General features: G+C 31.1%; 1 protein-coding gene across 1 annotated transcript in view; it reads right to left on the bottom strand.

Moving 5' to 3' along the window:
• Positions 1-1,690: 1,690 nt before the first annotated feature.
• The window catches only part of LOC142614220 (uncharacterized), a 40,041-nt gene continuing 21,404 nt past the window's right edge, over positions 1,691-20,327 (bottom strand). The window contains exons 2-10 of the mRNA XM_075786783.1: positions 7,616-8,156; positions 7,249-7,398; positions 6,946-7,026; positions 6,035-6,139; positions 5,808-5,876; positions 5,495-5,596; positions 5,265-5,408; positions 3,597-3,952; positions 1,691-2,364 (exon numbers count right to left, since the gene is read on the bottom strand). Coding sequence (XP_075642898.1) covers positions 1,753-2,364; positions 3,597-3,952; positions 5,265-5,408; positions 5,495-5,596; positions 5,808-5,876; positions 6,035-6,139; positions 6,946-7,026; positions 7,249-7,398; positions 7,616-8,156 — 2,160 coding nt within the window. The 3' untranslated portion in view covers positions 1,691-1,752. The remainder of the gene's footprint in view (positions 2,365-3,596; positions 3,953-5,264; positions 5,409-5,494; positions 5,597-5,807; positions 5,877-6,034; positions 6,140-6,945; positions 7,027-7,248; positions 7,399-7,615; positions 8,157-20,327) is intronic.

Below are 20,327 nucleotides of genomic sequence, written 5' to 3'. Positions count from 1 at the left end.
TACATGCTTTTATAAGGGGGAGATGTGTTTCATCTTGTTAGGGGGAGTGCTTACTTCCTTCTTCTTGTACACCGGTTTTGTGATCATGTTTACATATATTGTGGTTATCTTTGATATATATATATATATATATATATATATGATACGTGTCTTCTTCACATACCTCTACATGTGTTGTTGTTGTTGTTTTTTTTTTGTCTTTATACACATGTTTCTTTTTGTATGAAATCTTTTATTTCTATTTCACACTAAGATGCCTTAATGAGTTTTGTTTAAAGTATTTCAAAAATACAAGTTGTCAAAGTCTTCCTTTCCATGAACTCTCTTATTGCAAATTTTTTTAAGAGTTTGTGTTAGGATAGATTTTATTATATTTAACAAGTGAGTATAAGTTGAGTGATTTAAAACTTCTCTCATATGTTCATTTGTTTGTTGTGGTTTTGTCACGGATTGCCAAAGGGGGAGATTGTTAAGACATATGTTATTCATGTTAGGAACATATGTCAACATTTTATGTAATTGGCTAATCTTTTGACAAAATACACTTTACTTGTATTTGGATAGATCTAGGATGTGTTTAATACTTTAAAAAATAAGGTTTCAAGTTTAAGTGTTAAAGCCATGCAAATCTGTCCATGAATCAAGTGAAGAAGGGTTGTTCATTAAAGCTGGACAGATTCCCGATAGCTTTCGACAAATAGATATCTATTGAGGTTTAATGAGCCTCGACAACTCTCGATAGATTCTATCTATCGAGGTCTCGACAGTTGCTGACAGATATTGTATCTATCGAGAATTACGAAATTCAGATTTCTAGATCTAATTTTTGGCCCATGCTGACATGTATGTGTAGGGTTTCTTTTCTCACAATCCTAAACATATATAAGACTTATTTTAAAAGCCGTCACACAAGATAAGACAATGAAAACATATGCAAAAGGTGACCGATGCCTTATTCTCTCTAAAAGAAGCTACTGCGTCTTTGCGCCTTAAGGTTTTGTAATCAAGTACTGCTTGATCTTCATTGTTAATAAAGTGAAAAACTTTGCAACCAACATTCTTCTTCCTCAAGTTGATAAGTAGTCACGTACTCAGTTTCATGCAAAGGAGTAAGTCCCGTATTGGGATCCGCGCATCTATTGGTTAGTCATATACTGGGAGCCGTGTATTGAAAATGAGAGATTGTCATTACAGAATAAGTCCAATTGTGTATTGGGTTAAGAGTTCAACTATAGGTTGGTATAAGATACTGAGATTCATTTACTTGTAACCGCTTGTTTTAATCATAGTGGATTCTCGGGAGTGGTGACCTTAAAATCATCCATTGGGGTTTATGCTTTGGAGTTTTTCCCCATTCTTAAACAAATCATCGTGTCAAATTTAATGTCCACTGCATTTAGTTATTTTGTGATTTGTTTGTGCTATTACGCTCATTACATATAATTGAACCTAATTAATTAACTTGACTAATTAATTAGTTAATTCATCACAAGGGGTCAATGCATTCTTGGCCTATCAAGTAATCTTTAGGACAATTCTCATTTGTTTTAACAACATTACTTTTAAATGTATTGCATGAAATTGATTATACATTTGAGCTTGTGTGTGTAGAAATAAATAAATAGATAAATGTTTTACTTTATTGAAATATAGCACACAGTACAAATCCAACATTAATATTAGTGGAAAAAGTATATCAATCAATAACCTGAACCATCAGACCCTTGACGAAGATTGGAATGTAAATACTAGTTAATCTTCCAAAAGCCAGTGAGGAACATTCACCTGGTATTTACGTTGTGGCACCTTTTTCAAGGTAGCCCACGCCAAATGAAAGTAGAGAGGAAATACTCCCATAGAAAACAATGTTACCAGCAGGTAGGCCACCATATACGAGGTGGAAGACACAAATTTTAGTTGATCCCTGAAGATGAAGAAATGTCCGGTCGTGAAAGATACCAAGGTAGAAGCTATAGACATGTAGAATGCCGTTAAGCCTAGCAAAAGCTTCCATGGTAAGGCGTGACGAAAATCTCTTTCTCTACACCCAGATGTGAGAATTGCAAGGAACATGACTACTGCCAAGAGTGAAGAGTAGAAGGAGACAAAGGATGAACCCGCGAAAATTTTGGATGCATTACTATGTTTGTTCCCTTCGATACCATCAGGTAGGGCGGTTGCCGTGGAAAAGGTAATGGAGACGAAGAGACCTGCTACTACTGAGCAGGCATCTGATGTGCTTATTAGCCAATTCCCGCCCTCTTTAACAAGATCCTCGTGGTTTTTGGTGAAGACCTCTTCTGGGGTCTGGCCATTCTTGTTGAGGAGAGGAAGGAAGCCTCTTTTCATGGAGTTCTTTATGTACTACATCCCAAAATTAAAGGACAAGGTTATTCTTTCCTACATCTGTGGTCATGTTACAAACTAAGGAACACATATGTTTCTTTCTGAAAGCATGTTTGTCAGTTTGTGACCCCATTGTATTAATCTATAGTAGTTGATTTCCGATATACCATGGTTAGGTTGTGGCTTGATTGTTCATCCAAGATTGACTCTCTCTCTCTCTCTCTCTCTCTCTCATTGTATTTTAAATAAAAACTAATTTGTGACTCACTTTTCTATTAACGAAAAAAAATTTAAAAATGGTGATGATAAAAGGGTCTTATCTATGTGTGTGAGGTGGTCATTTAGACTTTGGAACATAATATTATGTATGAATCACTTGACTCCAAAATTAAGAAAATTAAAATGAACATTTGATGCAAAATTAGATTACAATTAGAAGTTAATTGAATTCCATTTGAATTTTGATTATGCTTTGACTTTAATATATTATTTATGACTAAAATACTATCCAAAATCTCATCCCTCTCTCCCAAAATCCAATGCTCAATAAATATTTTGTGCTGTCCTCGTCACATTACTTTGTAAGGCTAGTTAGTGGTGGGCTAGGACTTTGAATTTTTTTTTAGCGTGCAAATAAAAATATGATGATTAAGTATTGTTTTCTTCGTAATTATTATCTTCCTACTATGTACAGATATATAAAATAATACTATAAACACAAATTCAAGATATAAATTATGTACAATTTGTACTACAAAAAAAAAAACTCTTTTTTTTTTCTTTTCTCTTTAATTTTTAAGATAATTGTCAAGATAACTATATGTTCATTGTAATTTTATGAATGACTAATTAATGTTAGTAATTGGTATATAAGACTCTCATTTATAGGATTGTGATTTTTTTCAAATGAATATAAGGAATCTCATACTTTATTTCATTTATATATTTTTAAATTATTTTATTTATAGTATCAATTTTAGTAATTAGGATTTGGAGGCCGTAAAGTAGATATACTTAATAACCTTTTAAAATTTTGAGATAATCTATATATAAACACTAACTATCCTTATGTGGCTCCACCACAGCCTAGCAACCCAAAACTTGGGAAACATATTATAGTAGATAGCAGTTAAAAGTTTAGGAACTCAACTACTATCTCCTAATGTTTCTTATAGAGACATCAAATCCCTCTACTCTTAACTATTGAATTTTAAAAAAATAAAAATGAAAAGGTCGTATTTGGCTCGTACCTCATACCATCTAATTTCCCACTGCATTTGGGATGCGGCTCCTGGAACTGGCCAATTAAATTCTGCTTTCGTTGCGGCAAGGTGCAATGCACTATTACCTTCGTGATCCACTTCGGTAAATACACTCTCTTTTATAACGTTCTTCTCCCTGAGTGTGAGTAGGAGTTCATATACGCTTGGTTGCTTATACTCCACTGTTAATAGCACTATGTTCTTCTGCTCTTTATCCACGTCATACATAGCCACAGGATAAATTTTAATGATTTTCTCAACCATTTCGGTAATTCCATTCTTTGCTGCAATTAGTATTGCCTCTGCAGGTAGATCACTGAGTGCCTCTTCCTTTTCATTCTTCTCTGTCATTGCACAAGAAAATAAATTTTACTCCAAGATAATGGCAGAATAAACAGTGGGGTGCAAAGTGTTACATGATAGTTTAGGCTAATTGTACATTTTGAAAGTTTATGGTACAAAATGTAATTTGGAGTATAGTTTAGGATGGTAAAATATAATTATCTTAAAAAATGCTAAAAGCACTAGAAGTTTTATTGCAAAAAAAAAAAAATTACAAATTAATTTGCAATGAATGTGATTGATGGGCTTCAACCACTTTAAAAATAAATATTTGAATTGTCTTTTTTTGATTAGTAACACATCAATTTGTAAACTCAATGTAGTAAAATTTATAGTAGTACCCATAGCACTACTCATCCAAAAATAAGTGGGGCTAGGGGTTTGAATGGAGGTCCGCTTTCTCGCAATTGAATTCGCTAGATCTATTGATATGCCCAAATAAATAAACATATTAATTTAACATTAAAAAATTGGAGATATGCATGGAAATTATGTTTTTGTTTTTATTTTTACTTTAAAAGAACGGACAATTGTGGATTTCATGGTAAGTGATAAAAAAATATTATTGCATTTGTAATCTATGAAAAAAAGAAAAGATTTTTATTTAGATTTTGTTATTGCTACATTTTTCTCACATTGACTTCGATGTTTAGGCATGTAAATAGACATATATTTTTTAGATTATTTAAAATTGAATAATTTTTCATATGCTTCAAAATTTCTAAAACTATTAATATATTCTAATGTGCAATCACTAAATTATCTAACAAAAATCTTGATAAAAAACATTTAATTATTCTAATTAAAATCAATATGATTTAAACAATAGTTCATAGTTTATAGCCTGATTCGATGAAAAATATTATTTTGTATTATGCAAAGACTAATTTGATGCAAATAATTTTATTATGTATAATAAAATAACATATGTTAAATCATGTTATATACACATTTTATGTATAAGTAATATAAATAAATGTGTGTGTATATTCTTAGTAGCTTATTCTTCAGATTTAATATTTTATTTTTCATATATATTTAGCCTGCCCTCTAAAGTAAAATTTCTAGTCCCACCACTGCATTCTGCGTATCAAAGTCCCTATTTCCTTTAATAAGTTCACTTTTTAAAGAACATAATTTAAAGATTATATTATTATCAATTTTAGGTACTTTTAAGTAAGAAAATAATTTGAATTATATTTTCTTATTTAAATCAAAAGAAAACAATTCAAATTCCATTAAAAACAAAAATAAAGAATTTGTAATTATCTTAAAAAAAAATTAGGGTAGAATAGACTAGGATTAGATGGTTACCTTTTTCATGCATATTATTTAAGCTTTTGCGTACTGTTGAAAACTGATACATTGAAGCATTTTTCAGCAATTCATTCATGATCAGAATAGACCATGTGTGCCTCACCTTCGTCATCCTTACCTTCCTTACCAATTCCAAAGGTTCTAAAGACATACCAGTTTACCACCAAAGTGAGCAAGGAAATATATAAAGGAACCAGAACAGAGAATAGTGGAAGGAGAATGTATACCAAATATACATAGCACTGCCTTGAAGACAAGTTTTACAAACAAAAAGCAGGAACTATAATTGGGTGGGAGTTTTAATTGATGCCCATGCCCTTGATCAGCTCCTACAGTACAAAATTGATCCGTAACAATCCATTATATCAGTCTCTTAGATAGACCGATTGCAACAGAAGCATAAGTCAAACCACTAAAATGATTTTGGGTGGTAATCTTTTTCTCAAACTTCTTAGCCACAAACACACCATCGATTATTGTGAACATATTTTGTTTTTCATGTAACATATTGTAGTGTGAACATTTCTCGCTGATATCTACCTTGGGCTCTTTTAGGGTTCTCTGTATCAACGCCCTTGACTGCATTCCTTGAACTCTTTTTGCTAAATGCTGAAAATGAAAAGTATCTTAGTTATAAAGCATATCTCGAATGAAAGTGTCATTAATAGTTTAGTAATAAATATTCTAACAACTGTAAAAGACCCTAATCATGTAAAAGTATAAAACAAATACGAATCAAATATAAAACACAGGTTAAAGGAGAATACCAAATATAGACGACACTGCGTTGTATACAGGTTCTACAAGTTGAAAGCAGGTTCTGTAATTTGGTGGAAGTTGTTTCCCTGTAGCTCCATTGGTTGATCGGTGTCCTATTCACAAAGACAATTAATCAATACCAATCCGTTATTAATATCATTGTCTTGACCCATAACAATATATAGAAGGAAGTCATGACACCAATGAACAATTTTAAGGTAAGGTTGCTATATTTAGAATTTATAATAATATATATAAAACTAAAAACATTTGACTTTTTTTTTTAATTTTAAAATATTTTGCTTCATAAGCATTTCAATCCTTATAATTTTACACATCATTAATCTATTATAAATCCTTAATTAAATTTTAATTTTACTTTGTATTTAAACAGTCCATTAAAATCTTACCAATTAATTTTTTTAATAAAATAGTAGAATACATACATATATATATATATATATATATATATATATAGTTCAATTTACAAACACAATCATTATAAATATTTATTAATAGTTGCTATAATTATCAAATTTCATTTTTAATTAAACATTTTTTAAAAATTCATATTTTATTAAAATTTTCTATACATTGTATAGGTTTTTAATTAATTACAAGAAATACAAAAAAAACTGTAATATAATACCTAACGCTATAGATATTTTTGGTGATAACACAAGAATAGAAACAAGAATTTGTATTTCATTTTTGATATAACATGATCGGAAGATAGAATGGAGTCATATTTCAATCAAATTTCATAAAATACCCCTATATGATTGCATTTATATTCAATTCATGTGCCCTTCATTTTATCTCTATCTACTTGAACACACTAATAATGTTAGTGTACTTTTTTGTTTAGTAACACATTGTGATGTGTGTGTGTGTGAACATTACTCACTTTGGTGCCTACCTCCATGGGTAACTTGTGGTGTTTCAAGGTTCTGTTCATCTGCTTCCCAAAATAGTTCCTGTTCGTCTGTTATGGCAAATGCTGAAATGAAAGCAGCATAGTTACTAAGCACATTATTTTAAATGATTTTTTCATGCTACAAGATGATGAAGTAAGATCAGGTCATAAGACTGATCATAACACAAGGAAACAAAGTGTTATCTCCCTAGTTACTCTTATCGCACTATTATTTGTTAATTTCTGATATATATGAGGTTGTTAATCTTACAAGAATTAGTTTTGTCTTAGATATAGAATACTTACAGTGATAGATGATATTTTCAAACCATCGAAGATCGTTGCCACTTTTGAAGGCGGAAGGCTTACTTGCTAGGAGATGGAGAGGGGTCATGCCATCCTTATTACCAAGGTTTACAAGAGCTCTATACTTGCGTAGTATTATTAAGGACAATTCTGCCAAGCACAATAATGAAACGAAATTTAAACATTCCAACATATTTAACAATGGAAAACTATAGAATACTCTTTGCATAAGATAAATGTATTATGTATACTCATTTCTCTCACATGAATCTCATCATGAATTTAATTACTAAGACTCATATGTGAAAGCAGAGAATTCTATAGTTACCCATGATTTTGTGTTCCTCGTAAGCCAAAAAATGCTCACCATAGTGTTCTTCAGAGATGGCGCAATGGAGAATAGTGTCACCATTTTTCCTTGTCCAGTAATTGGAGATTTCGTGGGGGCAGCAGATAGAATCGAGGTAAAGGAAAGCGTCTTTGTGACCATGAAGTACTGCTGAGAAGAGAGGGGTCTCACCTTCATTGTTACAAACACTTAGCAACGTTGTTGAGCTAGCTTTATCAATGATGCTACGACACATCCTCACACTCCCCACTGATGCTGCATAGTGAAGAGGGGTATTTCCTTTAATGTTTTCCCTTTTTAAATAAGATTCTGCCTGAGGACTTCCGGGAGCTAATTTTTGTAGAAGAAGCTCAAATATATCTTCTAGGTTATGGTACGCTGCTAGGTGGAGTACCGTGCCCCCTAACTTGGTGATCGGAACATCTAAAAGCCAGTCTTTTTGACATATCTTACTGACTTCATTCCATTCACCTTTGGCTGCACTTTGAGACAATCTTTCTGCTGCGTCCTCATCATCCAATGGTTTCTCTTGTTCAAGACAATGTGTATCAGCATCCATCTACTTGGAACAGTGAAAATTGAAAATGGACAGAATTAGGATTAGGGTTGTGGAAACAAGTTTGCAACAATGGAACTTTTTTTAATCATCAAGTACTGAAAATGAATCTGCAATCCCATACCAATTGCCATCCCTATGCGAAAAAAAAAAAAAAAAAAAAAAAAAACCTAATAGAAATATATATCCTGCAAAACATGGCAATTTTTTAGTTTGATTTATAATTAAATATTGTATTTGATGACATGCATACCATTTACAAGTGCAATCCATTTCCATTAGTAATTTGATTATCCATAATTTTTTTTTTCTATTTACAATTCTTACATTTTAGAATTAGTATTTTTTAAAATAGTTAAATATAAAGGGCACTAAACTGTTGGATTATTAACAGAAATAATCAACATAAGCCATATTAAAACAGAATCAAATGTAAAGGGTCAGAAACAAAACTTAAAACTTTGAGGCCCAAAAGTGTACTTTAGTCAATAAAAAGAGAACCCCTAAGAAACCCCATGCAAGATGATCTTTACTTAAAATACATATAGATAATTAAATTGAACATAACACATTAATCCAGACAAAAAAAAAATGACGGGGAAATTCATTAACAAATTAATTACTGAAGTTGTTTATACCAGGAAAGATGTCACTGGCTGTCAAGTCGCCTTCCAAGTTCCAGTACTATATGTTGGTGTTGAGCTTTCTGACGCAATATTGTCCAAGGCTCACGGAAACCTACCAGTTTATTTATAGCATTATCATTATATTGGTTATTAGTGCACCTGCTTAATTAATTAATTAATGATGTTAAAGGAGATTGTGAAGTGAAGCGGGACCCAGAAGACTTGGAGTTTAATTAAGCTAATATTCCATATCATTAATTTAAGCCTTTTTTCTTTACCAAAAAAAGCCTAGAACCTTACCCTGAAAAAGAGAACGAGGGAACATGTTAACTTTTTTAAAAGAAGGGGAACATGTTATTTTAAAGTATTTGACTAAATTATGTACAATATTGATATCACCTAAAGAATTTGATTCTTATAAAAAAAGATGAAGTAAAGAATTTGATACTAGAGAAATGAACACGCAATAACTATAGTAATAAAGGAGTCAAGATCGAGATTATCTTTCGGGGCTAAATGAGAACTGATTCAATTTAACTAGTCTATGACTATAACTTTAAAGTATTTTTTAATTAAATAATATTTATTTCACTTTTCAATTTTTTTATTAAAATTGAAATTATATTCTTCTTACTTTTTTGCTAATTTAAACTTTTAATGAAACTGTACTCTTAGTCTATGAAATTTACCCAATGAACACTATTGGTCCCTTAAGTTTTATATTGATTTATACTTACTTTGGCTTGTGTTTATATATGTATGTAATATGAAATTTGGTTAATCACTTAAAATTTAGACTATTAAGTACGCAGTTAAGGATTTAAAAGTGATTAAGCTGTAAAATGATTATGGGGTCTCATAATTTGCTAAGGTTTTATATAGTACTGCTATTAGCATTTTTTTTTTTCATTACTGGAGAGCAAATATTAAACAAATAGTAACATGAAAAAACTTTTTGCTGAAGTTAAACATTAGTGTAGAACAGTCTCACCACCCTTTTTTCTGTAATAGGGATCTCTACTCTCTAGGTTGCTGTTACAGATGGAATTGAGGCAAAGGAAGATGTCTGTTCTACCGTTTTTGGCTTAGATTTAAAAAATATATATATATAAATTTCAAGTTCTAGTTTTTTTTTTTGATCAATATTCCAAAAGCAACAAGGAAGTTAATATCGTTTCGTACCGGCCGAGATAGTCGGAATTTTTCGTACCGGTGAACAATCCGGTACTGGTAGACCTTCATTTTGTTTCGTTTTAAATACCGGACTATTCCGGTTTGTACCGGCCTTTCCGGCGAATTTCGGTCATTCCGGCCGAAAAATGCGTTTCGGCCCGGAATGTAATTCCTTTGCAACTTGAAAAAAAAAAAAAAAAAAGAGAGAGAGAGAGAGAGAGAATGAAAGAAAAATAGAAGGAGGCACGGTAGTAGCAGTTTAGCTCAAGCGCAGTGTGGCTCAAGCCCAGTATGGTCAGACCAGCCGATGCAACATTTGAGTGGGGAGAAGGAACTTGCAAGAAAGAAACTGATTTGTGAGGGAAAGAGAGAAATGGATCTTAGTGGGATTATGGCCTTATGGGTTAGTTTTAAATCTTTTGATGAGAAAAGTATGCGTGAGAGACAAGAGAGAGAGTGAGAGAAGCAGATTTGCGAGGGAGAACCGGAGAAGTACTGAAGGTGAAGGACGTGGGCTACTGTGCAGGGATCTTAGGACAAGATTCAATTTGAAAACATGTGGATGAGAATTAAAGAGAAATGAGATAGTAATAAAAAGTATGTAAATAAATAAAAAGATGAAGTTGACTAGACAAGACAGTTAAGGAAAAATAAATTATGGTGGAGTAAAAAATTGACAAAAGATGCTTAGAAAATGGGAAAATTGAAAAGTATAGTAACTGATGTTTTTGAGTTCTTTGGCTTTATTACCAACAAAATTTTCTAATTATTTTATTTGATTCTACCAAACCCATCCCACTTATTATCTATTCTTTGGCATTTGACGTTAGTTTTTGTTGATTTTTTCTTTTTTTTTTGTCTTATTTTTTTTAATAAACTTATAAGCTTAAATAGTTTTGTCTTTTTAACAAATCAACTTTTACCAAATAAGTAAATTTATAAATATACAAATTATATATATACTTTTAAATTTATTAATATATATATATTATTTTTTTAATATAGTAGATGATCTATGTAATTTGTGTTAACTTAATTATTTGTATTATTTTTTTTTATACAATTAACAATCAAGTTTTTTGGGTTTTTTTTTTTGATAAATAGAGATTTTATATGTGTGTATATATATTAAATATATAAAATAGCGGTAAACCCGAAACGGTATACCGGTATTGACCGGTATCCGAAATATATCGTACTACTGGCCAAACCGGTACAACCTCCGGTACGGTATTGACTTCCTTGAAAAGCAAGGGCTTGTTGAGTAAGCCATTTTTAAAACAGTTCTCATAAATTAAAATACAAAACGCGGTGGGGTCAATTTTGAAAAATTAAAATCTCACCTCAAATTTTACTATTCAAACACTAATGTTTGATTTATTTTTGTAAATAAAGCAAAAAGAACTTATTTTTGGTACTCTCTCTTTTTGAATGACATTATCACAATACTGAGATTGACATGGTTAAATGCAAAGGATAGATACCTTTTGTTTTTATATACACATTAAATCAAGTCTTATACATACAAATTTGTTTACGAACACATTATTATGTTCGAGCTTAATTTATTTTATAGTCAAGCTTAAACACAAGTACAAGACTGGCCCCTTTGCTAAATACACTAATATAAACAAACATTTTCCCAAGTCAACCTCAAGTTATTCATAAATAGTCTGGTTTATTTATGGTCTGTTTGAATTGAGGGAGGAGGAATAGGGAGTAGAGTAGAGTAGACTAAAAATAGACTAATTTTAGGACATTTCTACTCTACTCTACTCTACTCTACTTCTTCTCCCCTCTCCCTCAATCCAAACGGACCATTATAGTCCTATGTCTAACTAGCTTAGGGAGATTACTAAAAAGATGAGACCATTGGAATTACATGTTAAAGATCAACATATTTGTTTAGACAATGACTAATCCAACAAATTTAAATGAAAATACAAACTTAATAAATTTTTTATATCCCACAAACTATATATAATTAAAGTTGACTCAAAACATTCAAATTCAAATTCATAATGATAATAAAAATAAACAACCAGACCAATTGAACTCCCAACGATAAATTGTGGTTCAACAACTTAATTAAGAAGGTAGATAATATTCAATTCACCTAAATAAATATGATTTGGTTTATTGAATAGAACACATAGTACAAGTCCAGTATCAATATTATTGGAGAAAGTGTACCAATCAATAACCTCAGCCATCAGATTCCTGAAGATAGGAATATAAATACTAGTTAATCTTCCAAAAACCATCGAGGAATATTAACCTTGTATTTACGTTGTGGCACCTTCTTGAAGGTATTCTACACCAATTGAAAGTAGTGTGGAAACATTTCCATAGAAGAGACTGTTACAAGCGTGTAGGTCACTATATACGAAGCGAAAGACAAATTTTAGTTGATTCCTAAAGATGAAGAAATGTCCGGTTGTGAAGGACACCAAGGTAGAAGCTATGGAAATGTAGAATGCTGTTAAACCCAGCAAAAACTTCAGTGGTAAGGCGTGGCGTAAATTTTATGTGAATTGAATTGTCAAAATGAAAAATTTTACAGGTACTTAAGACGTCTTTCTCATGCTTTGGACCCTTTGGAGTTTGGGGCGTGACATTCATATTCCATAGTATTTATCTTATTTTTAATATCTTAGGCCCAATTCAATTAAACCCATTTAATTGTAAGACTCCTTTTTAATTTACGTATAATAATTAAATTAGTATCAAAATCATGGGGTGTTACATTTGTAATCCAATATTAAAAGAGGGAGTGGGTACATGGGAGCAAATGAAAAGAAAGACAAAGTAGTGATTTGATGTTTATTTACTTGAGATACTCTATCAATCTTAAAAATTTTACAGTATACTCACAGTCATGGTTGTCAAAATCGCGATCTGAATCGTAAGATCGTACGATTTTACGATCTCAACTCACCAAAACGTTTAAAATCGCACTAAGATCATAAAAATGGTAGGATCGTATGTAAGATCGTGTAGAATCGTATAGGATCGTATGAGATCCTACCGATTCTACCAAAACATCAGTTTTTGGGGTGTTTTTATTTTAAGGATAAATTTTTGGTTTTGATGACACTTTAAGGGCTTTTTTTTTATTATTATTTTTTTTTTTTATGTTGTGATGGTATGGCTTTTTATTTTTATTTTTTATAAAATTATGTTAACCTAAATAAATGTTTTCTAGTTTTTAGTTCACTTGTAATAAAAATGAAGGAATGTTTTATCATTTCTAAATGAAGAATTTATATTGGTTTTGCTACATTTTAAGCTATAATGTTGTTAAATTTGTTTGATTAATATACTACTTTGTGTTATAATATCACTAAAATGTTTTTCTTATATATAATTTTATTAGCATGCTGGTATTTGTATATTGATTGATTGATTTTTTTGAGCACGTTCTGTAATTGTTGCTGAGTGGTATAATTTGAATAATTTAGTGTGAAGTTGTATCCTGATCTCTTTTGCAGCTCTAGTATACAAATATACAATGTCTACATAGATGATAAAATGGTTGATGATGATTAGAATGGTGGTCATAAGAACCCTGTAATGAGAATAATTAAATGTTCACTTTACCTTAATATTAATCTTACTTTTGGATTTTCATATTTTTGTTAGCTAGTTTCCATTTGATAATTTATTTTGGATTTTAAACTTAGAACTTAGAACTTGGAAAATATTTTCATATTGTTGATAAATATTTTGGTATTTGGTTGCTAATTAAATGTTTATTGAAATTTTTAGATACATTGAGTCAAAAACTAAATATATTTGTTTCGTTAGTATAGACGTAATTATGTAAGACATGTAAATTACATCATATAATGCAAATCTTTGTTTTTTTATGGATAAATTCACAATTTACATGATTATTCAACATACAAAGTCATTATCAATGCGCTTTTTGCTTTAAATATAAAAATATGTAGGATCTTACGATTTACGATTCGATCCTATGATCTACGATTCCACCTACCTCTTACGATCCTATGTAAGATCCCGAGACAACCTTACTCACAGTGATAAATGATATCTTCAAACCATCAAAGGTGGCTGCCACTTTTGAAGGCAGAAGGCTTATTAGCTAGGAGATGGAAGGGGGTTATGCCTTTTTTGTTGGCAAAATCTACCAATAGACCTCCATACAAGTGAAGTATATCATAGGATAATTCTGCCAAGCACAATACCCAAATGTGACTTAATAATTATTTTCTCTGATTCTAAATCAAAATAACAACAACAACAACGAATCTAACAACAAACAATTGCATAACTTGCCAATTTTCATAAAGTGCTGTTTAGTTAAATGTATTTGACAGATTAATAATCCACTTCCATGCTATCAAAAACAACAATAATAATTTACTTAAAAAATTCAAATGAAACTCAATTAATTGATGAATAAAACAGTTTTATACACACACACACACAACATATATATACACACTTGGTGTAACTTTAATTAAAATTACACTATTCAATAATTTTATTTTAGGATACAAGTATGATAACTCTGATTGGATCATTTTTTTTTATATCTTTTACATTTGCGAAATTTCAAGATCATCATAGATAAATAATTGTCTAGTCTAACTAATTTCTAACTTTTTGTGTTTTTAAAATTAATTATTAAAGGTGATAGTATGGATCAAATAGTAAATAATATATGATAAACACAAAACTTGACATACAACATGTTAAGAATATAGAGAGCATATAATCTAAAAATGAATTTTCAAAATATTAAACTATTAAAAAGTTATTAAATTATATAATATTGCTTAAATTTATAACAGATATAATTTGATCGTAATATATATATATATATATATATATATATATATATATATATATTCATCTCTTAATTTCTTATTATTGGATATGTATTTTGACAAATCTCTATATGTATTACATTTTATGATAAAAAAAAAATTAATAACTATCTCTTTATTATATTTTAGTTTTTTTTTTTGTATTTTAAAATTATATACAAAACATGAATTTATTCATTGAATAGATATTATCTAGTTAACAAGAAATTTAATATGAGTATTAAAAATAATGAAAAGGTAAAATTTAACAATAAGAACTTTTAAAATATTAGTCTAATAAAAAATGATTGAGTGGGGTTAATATTTAAAATATATACACACACCAAGTACTTAACTTGATCATGTCCATTAGTGTGTGTTTCTTAAAAATAAACAAATAAAAAAAGCATCAAAATGCTTGCCATAGTGTTCTTCAGCGATAGCACAGTGGAGAATGGTGTCACCATTTCTTCTTATTCAGTATTTTTCTTTAGAGCCGCATTCAGAATTGAGGTAAAGGAAAGCCTTTTTATGACCATTAAGTGCTGCTACGAAGAGAGGGGTCTCACCTTCTTCGTTACAAGTACTTATCATTGATTTTGAGATACGAATGATGAGGCTACACATCATCACACTCCCAACTGATGCTGCAATGTGGAGAGGATTATTTCCTTTCTCGGTTATCGTAGGTTGCTAGGTGGAATACCATGTCCAAGGAATTGGTGATCGGGACAGTACTTAAAAACATTTCTTGATGACATATTTAAGGACTGTTTTCCAATCACCTTTGATGGCACTCGGATATAACATTTCATAATCTTTGAAGTCTTTCAATTCGAGTTGGATGATGTAATCTTCAAATTGTGTGTCAATATCATTCCCATTTTTATCTACCCAGGCTAAAAATTCATCCGTCGACTTGGAACACTGAAGGTGAAAATGGAAAAAATATTAGGATTAAGGTCGTGGAGCCACTTTGCAACAATGGATTTCTTTGTACTATCATTTTTTTTTTTTTTTGTTTACTAAAAATTATCAGTCTCCTGCTAATTCAGCACCCTGTATTTTCATGCATAGATGTATACTACTACAATATTTACCCTACAAATTTATTATTAAAAAAAAAAATTTTAGTTTAAATCTATTATTAAAGTTGGGCATCTATTGGACTTGGTTAAACTTAAAGGGAGCCTTATTGAGGGAGATTTCTATCTAACATGTAAATAGGTCTGGTATGCGGTTGCACATGTATTAACTTGAATGCTAAATCATTATGTATGGCTAGATCTGATTGTAGTTATGCAGTTTGGTTTGAAGAGGCTTCTGTGTTTCTGCAGGAAAGTCTCTCTAAAGATGTTATTATTTCTTTCTATCAAAAAACATTTATACATCCGCGTACCTTAAGGCTGTCCTTTGTTGACGCTTGCGCCTCCTGTATTTCCGATTTTGATGCCATCTTAGCACATTCAACTACAATCCTCCCAGAATTTGATGTTCAATGACACCAATCAAGAAGATAATGTCAATCGCAAAGAGTATAGTTGCGAAAGCAACAAAATTACATCCTTAATTGATTTTATTTAATTTAGTTTCCATGTTAGCCTTTTAGTAGACTTAATGATTTCTATTACATTATATTTCCTTTTATTTTTTAGTAGTCTAAGGTAGGTGGGAACGTGGGGTTCTATTATAAAAATGGTAGAAAGGGAATTTGGAAGAGAATTATCATTTGACTTATTTTTAGTACTTTTTTAACTGAGTATGTTATTTTGTTTTAAATATACAATAGCAAATGGTAGTAGATTTTAATTTTCAGATTTTATTTAATTAAGTGATAGTAGATTTTAATTTCTACATTTTATTTAGTTAGTGGATGATGTGACAATTTCTCATTAAAACAAAAAGGAGATTTTACTTCAAAAAATATATTAAAAGTAAGTCAAATTGTTAATAATGTAACGAAACCTTTGGCTTCTCTTAAGAGCATCTAGATTCATTTATCTCAATTATATCCTATTTTACCATACAAAAAAGTCACTTTATCAATTATACAATACTATTTTTCAATACATCCAACATCCAAACTTCTATTTTTCTATTCTACTCATTAAAATAATATATCTTCATAATAAAATATATTTTTCCTTTTTTATTTTTTTCCAATTTTATTGTTCAGACTCCCTTCCAGAATCCTCCATTGCTTCACTCTTTAGAATCCTCCATTCCTCATCCCCATCAACCCAGATCGGCAAAATAGAAAAGAAAAGAAAAAAAAAAAAAACCCCATCACACTGATCACATCGCCATAGCAGCCACAATGCCGATCACATATACCAGCAAACCCAGAAAAAAAAAAAAAAAAAAAAAAAAAAACCATTAACACCCACGCCGATCACAACTCCACCGATCTTGCCACCCACCGATCTCTGCCATGCCAATCTCCACTATTCTCAATCACACCACCCAAATATCCAAAAATCAAAATAAAAAATGAACAAACCCAGCCAAATCAAAATAAAAAATCAAAATCCAAAATGAAACCCATCTGTTCTCACCAAACCCAAACTCATCTGTTCTCACCAATAGCTATGGCGAGAGAGAGAGAGAGAGGGTCGCCATAAACCCATGAACAAACCCACGACCTCCACGCCTCCACCATAAAAGTTGTCGAGCCTCCATGCCATTGCCTTCATGCCGTTGAAGAAGAGAGAGCAGGAAGAAGAGAGAGTAGAAGAAAGAGAGAAAGAAAATGAAAATAATGATCTGAGAGAGGAGAGAGAAGACCAAAATCGATTAAAATATATTTTTTGTTTTTACCATTGAGCTACAGTGCGATTCTAAATGTAGAATCGCATTGTAGCTCAATTGTATTTTTTTTTACCATAGTTGTATTTTACATCTTTCGTTGGAGTGGTCTTTTGGGCTCAAAATGGTAAAATGGGCTTGCATTTGGGATATCCCCTACTCAATGCGGATGCTCTAATAGTTGCTCTAACATTCTTTTATCTTTTTCTTTGTGTCTTGATTATGGCTTGAGAAACCATAAATGGAATTTAGTCATATTATCAATTATAATTCCAGATTTCTTTCTTTAATTTGCAGCATTCAGCAGTAGGCATCTAACACTATTGTTGATCCATAATGTTTAAATAAATATTACAAAATTGAAAATTTCATATCACATCTGGAACTGTAAACTTTTATACATATTTGACCACTTTGGAAACCATAAGTCATGTTTGCAGCAGTCACAATGTCACATATTGCAATATCATATTTATTCGTAAATAAATAAATAAAAACCTGGAATAGTTGCTTTATATGTTAACTTGTTTCCATAAAATACAGAAGTTGTGAAGTTCGAAATTTTATGGTAAATACTATAAAAGTGAGGTAGTCAATTAATTTAATAGATAAAATAAGATTTAAATATATGATCATTGTTACATGAAAATTGTTTTATCATCACGTCAATTACAAGTCTTTTATTCATTATAAGAAATTTTATAAATTAAGCCAACTAGAAACGTAGAAAACATCAATGTAATAATTTAAGAGAGCACATATTACTTTGGATCAATATCTCTAGCCACTTACAGAAAGATGGTTCTACTTACAAGAAAAAGTGTCTCTGGTCACCAAGTCTCGTTCCAAGACTATGAGCTGCTGTTGAGCTTTCGGAGGCAATCACTGTTCACCCTACAACAAACTTGAGTTTTTTCAATATATTTATATCCACGATCACTAAAAAATTTAGATAAAAGCTTAATTTTCTACGGTTGAGTACAACTATAGAGTAAAAATAAGAAAATTCATAAACTTATTTCTGCAGTTATTATAACTGTTGAAAAAATATTAAAAAGTACTAGGTTTTAGTTTTTTCCTTCAAATGCGGTAGTAAAAAGGGGTCAAAAAAATATTAAAAACAGAATAGTTTTATCAACAGTTTCATCAATTGTGGATAAAATAAAATAAATTTTGTATCCACGGTTGTAAAACGTAAGAAATCAATAACACTCTATTGTATTGTATAAAAACTCATTTTACCAATGGAGTTGGCCAAGTAGTTGGGTACTCGGTCTCAAAGTGGCTGTTTTGCGTTTGACTAGAGACTCCCAAATTCAAGTTCGAGCACCAGCACTTTGAAAAAAGTCTCTGGACCAGCGATTTATCCCACTATGAGCCCACCCATGAATAGTGATTAATCTCTTATTGAAACTTTAAGGATGACTGTGGGAAACAAAAAAAAAAAAAGCTCATTTTAAACTAGAGTTTAATCTCTCTCTCACTCTCGCTCCCGCTCGCTTTCATAGCTCACATCTCTCTCGGCCTAAACATTAAGGTAGGTTCTCAACTCCTCACAGGTTTTCTCTCTCTCTCTCTCTCTCTCTCTCTCTCTCTCTCTCTCTCTCTCTCTCTCTCTCTCTCTCTCTCGTGTTTTTCTGTTATTTTCTCGGCAACCAAACAGAGTTTTTGACTTTGGTTGATTTTTCTTTGCTTTAGATTCACCGAGTTGGTACAATCGCATCCAAATCTTGTATATATTCACACTTTTACCTACCCAAACCTCTGCTTAGGTATCTTCTATACATTGATGAATCCAATTTCACATTCTCCTTGAAAACCTAACCTTCAATTTTGTATTTATTTGTTTTTCCATAGATAGCATAAACATTTTGTTTTTGTTTTTGGATTTTTTGTATATAACTTGTATAATTAAACTGCAAATCTAGAATTATTGTTTATAAATATAATTACTCTTACTGTATAATTTAGGTTTGTTTTTCAATTTGTCTATTTTGGCTTCAAATATCTCCTTTAATTGGAGGCTACTCATAGGAGGACTAGTGTTAGGCATTAGGTAACTCTGATTTAGAGTAAAAAATAACCTGGTCTGTGCAAGTCTAGACATAGAGTATGTGTGCCAAGTGCTTGTGGAAATTACCCAAAGAGTAAAAAATAAATTAAAAGGAAAACAAAGAATAAGAGATGTAAGGACACAATTCAGATTCCCAAACCACGACTGGGAGGAAATGGGCTTGAAAGGCCTTTCTTCACAATGAATTTGTAGAGGATGGGTTTGTAATCTAGATTTCAAGGATGGTTTAGACAATTACAAAAAGAACGGGCTTTGGGCCCAATGGAAGAAAACAAAGAATCGTTTGCAAAGAGTAAGACTGAGAATTCCTCCTCGGACTGTTTCCGAGGATAGTTTCTAATAGTATTTCTCAAGTTTGGAGTGTTTCTCAAGTTCGGATACAAATATTGATTATCATACACTTTTTCTCTCTCAAAAAGCCCCTCCCTTCTTCGTATCCCTTCCCTTCTATTTATATCTTCCACTTTATGGTTGCAATCCTGATTTTCGGATACTTGTCCCATCCATTCTTCCCTAAAGCCCGCTGGGATTAGGGACCAAGTTCCAAGCTCTATGCTCAGGTCCCATCCTTCCCTCTATCAGCCAGCGTATCAATTACAGAGCTTTTAATGTATGGGCGGTGGCAGCAGCTTTACTTTAGACATTCCACCGCTCTTTTTAT

Source organism: Castanea sativa, chromosome 10, assembly GCF_040712315.1.
Source record: "Castanea sativa cultivar Marrone di Chiusa Pesio chromosome 10, ASM4071231v1".
Lineage (NCBI taxonomy): Eukaryota > Viridiplantae > Streptophyta > Magnoliopsida > Fagales > Fagaceae > Castanea > Castanea sativa.
This window is presented reverse-complemented; position numbering and strand designations above follow the sequence as displayed.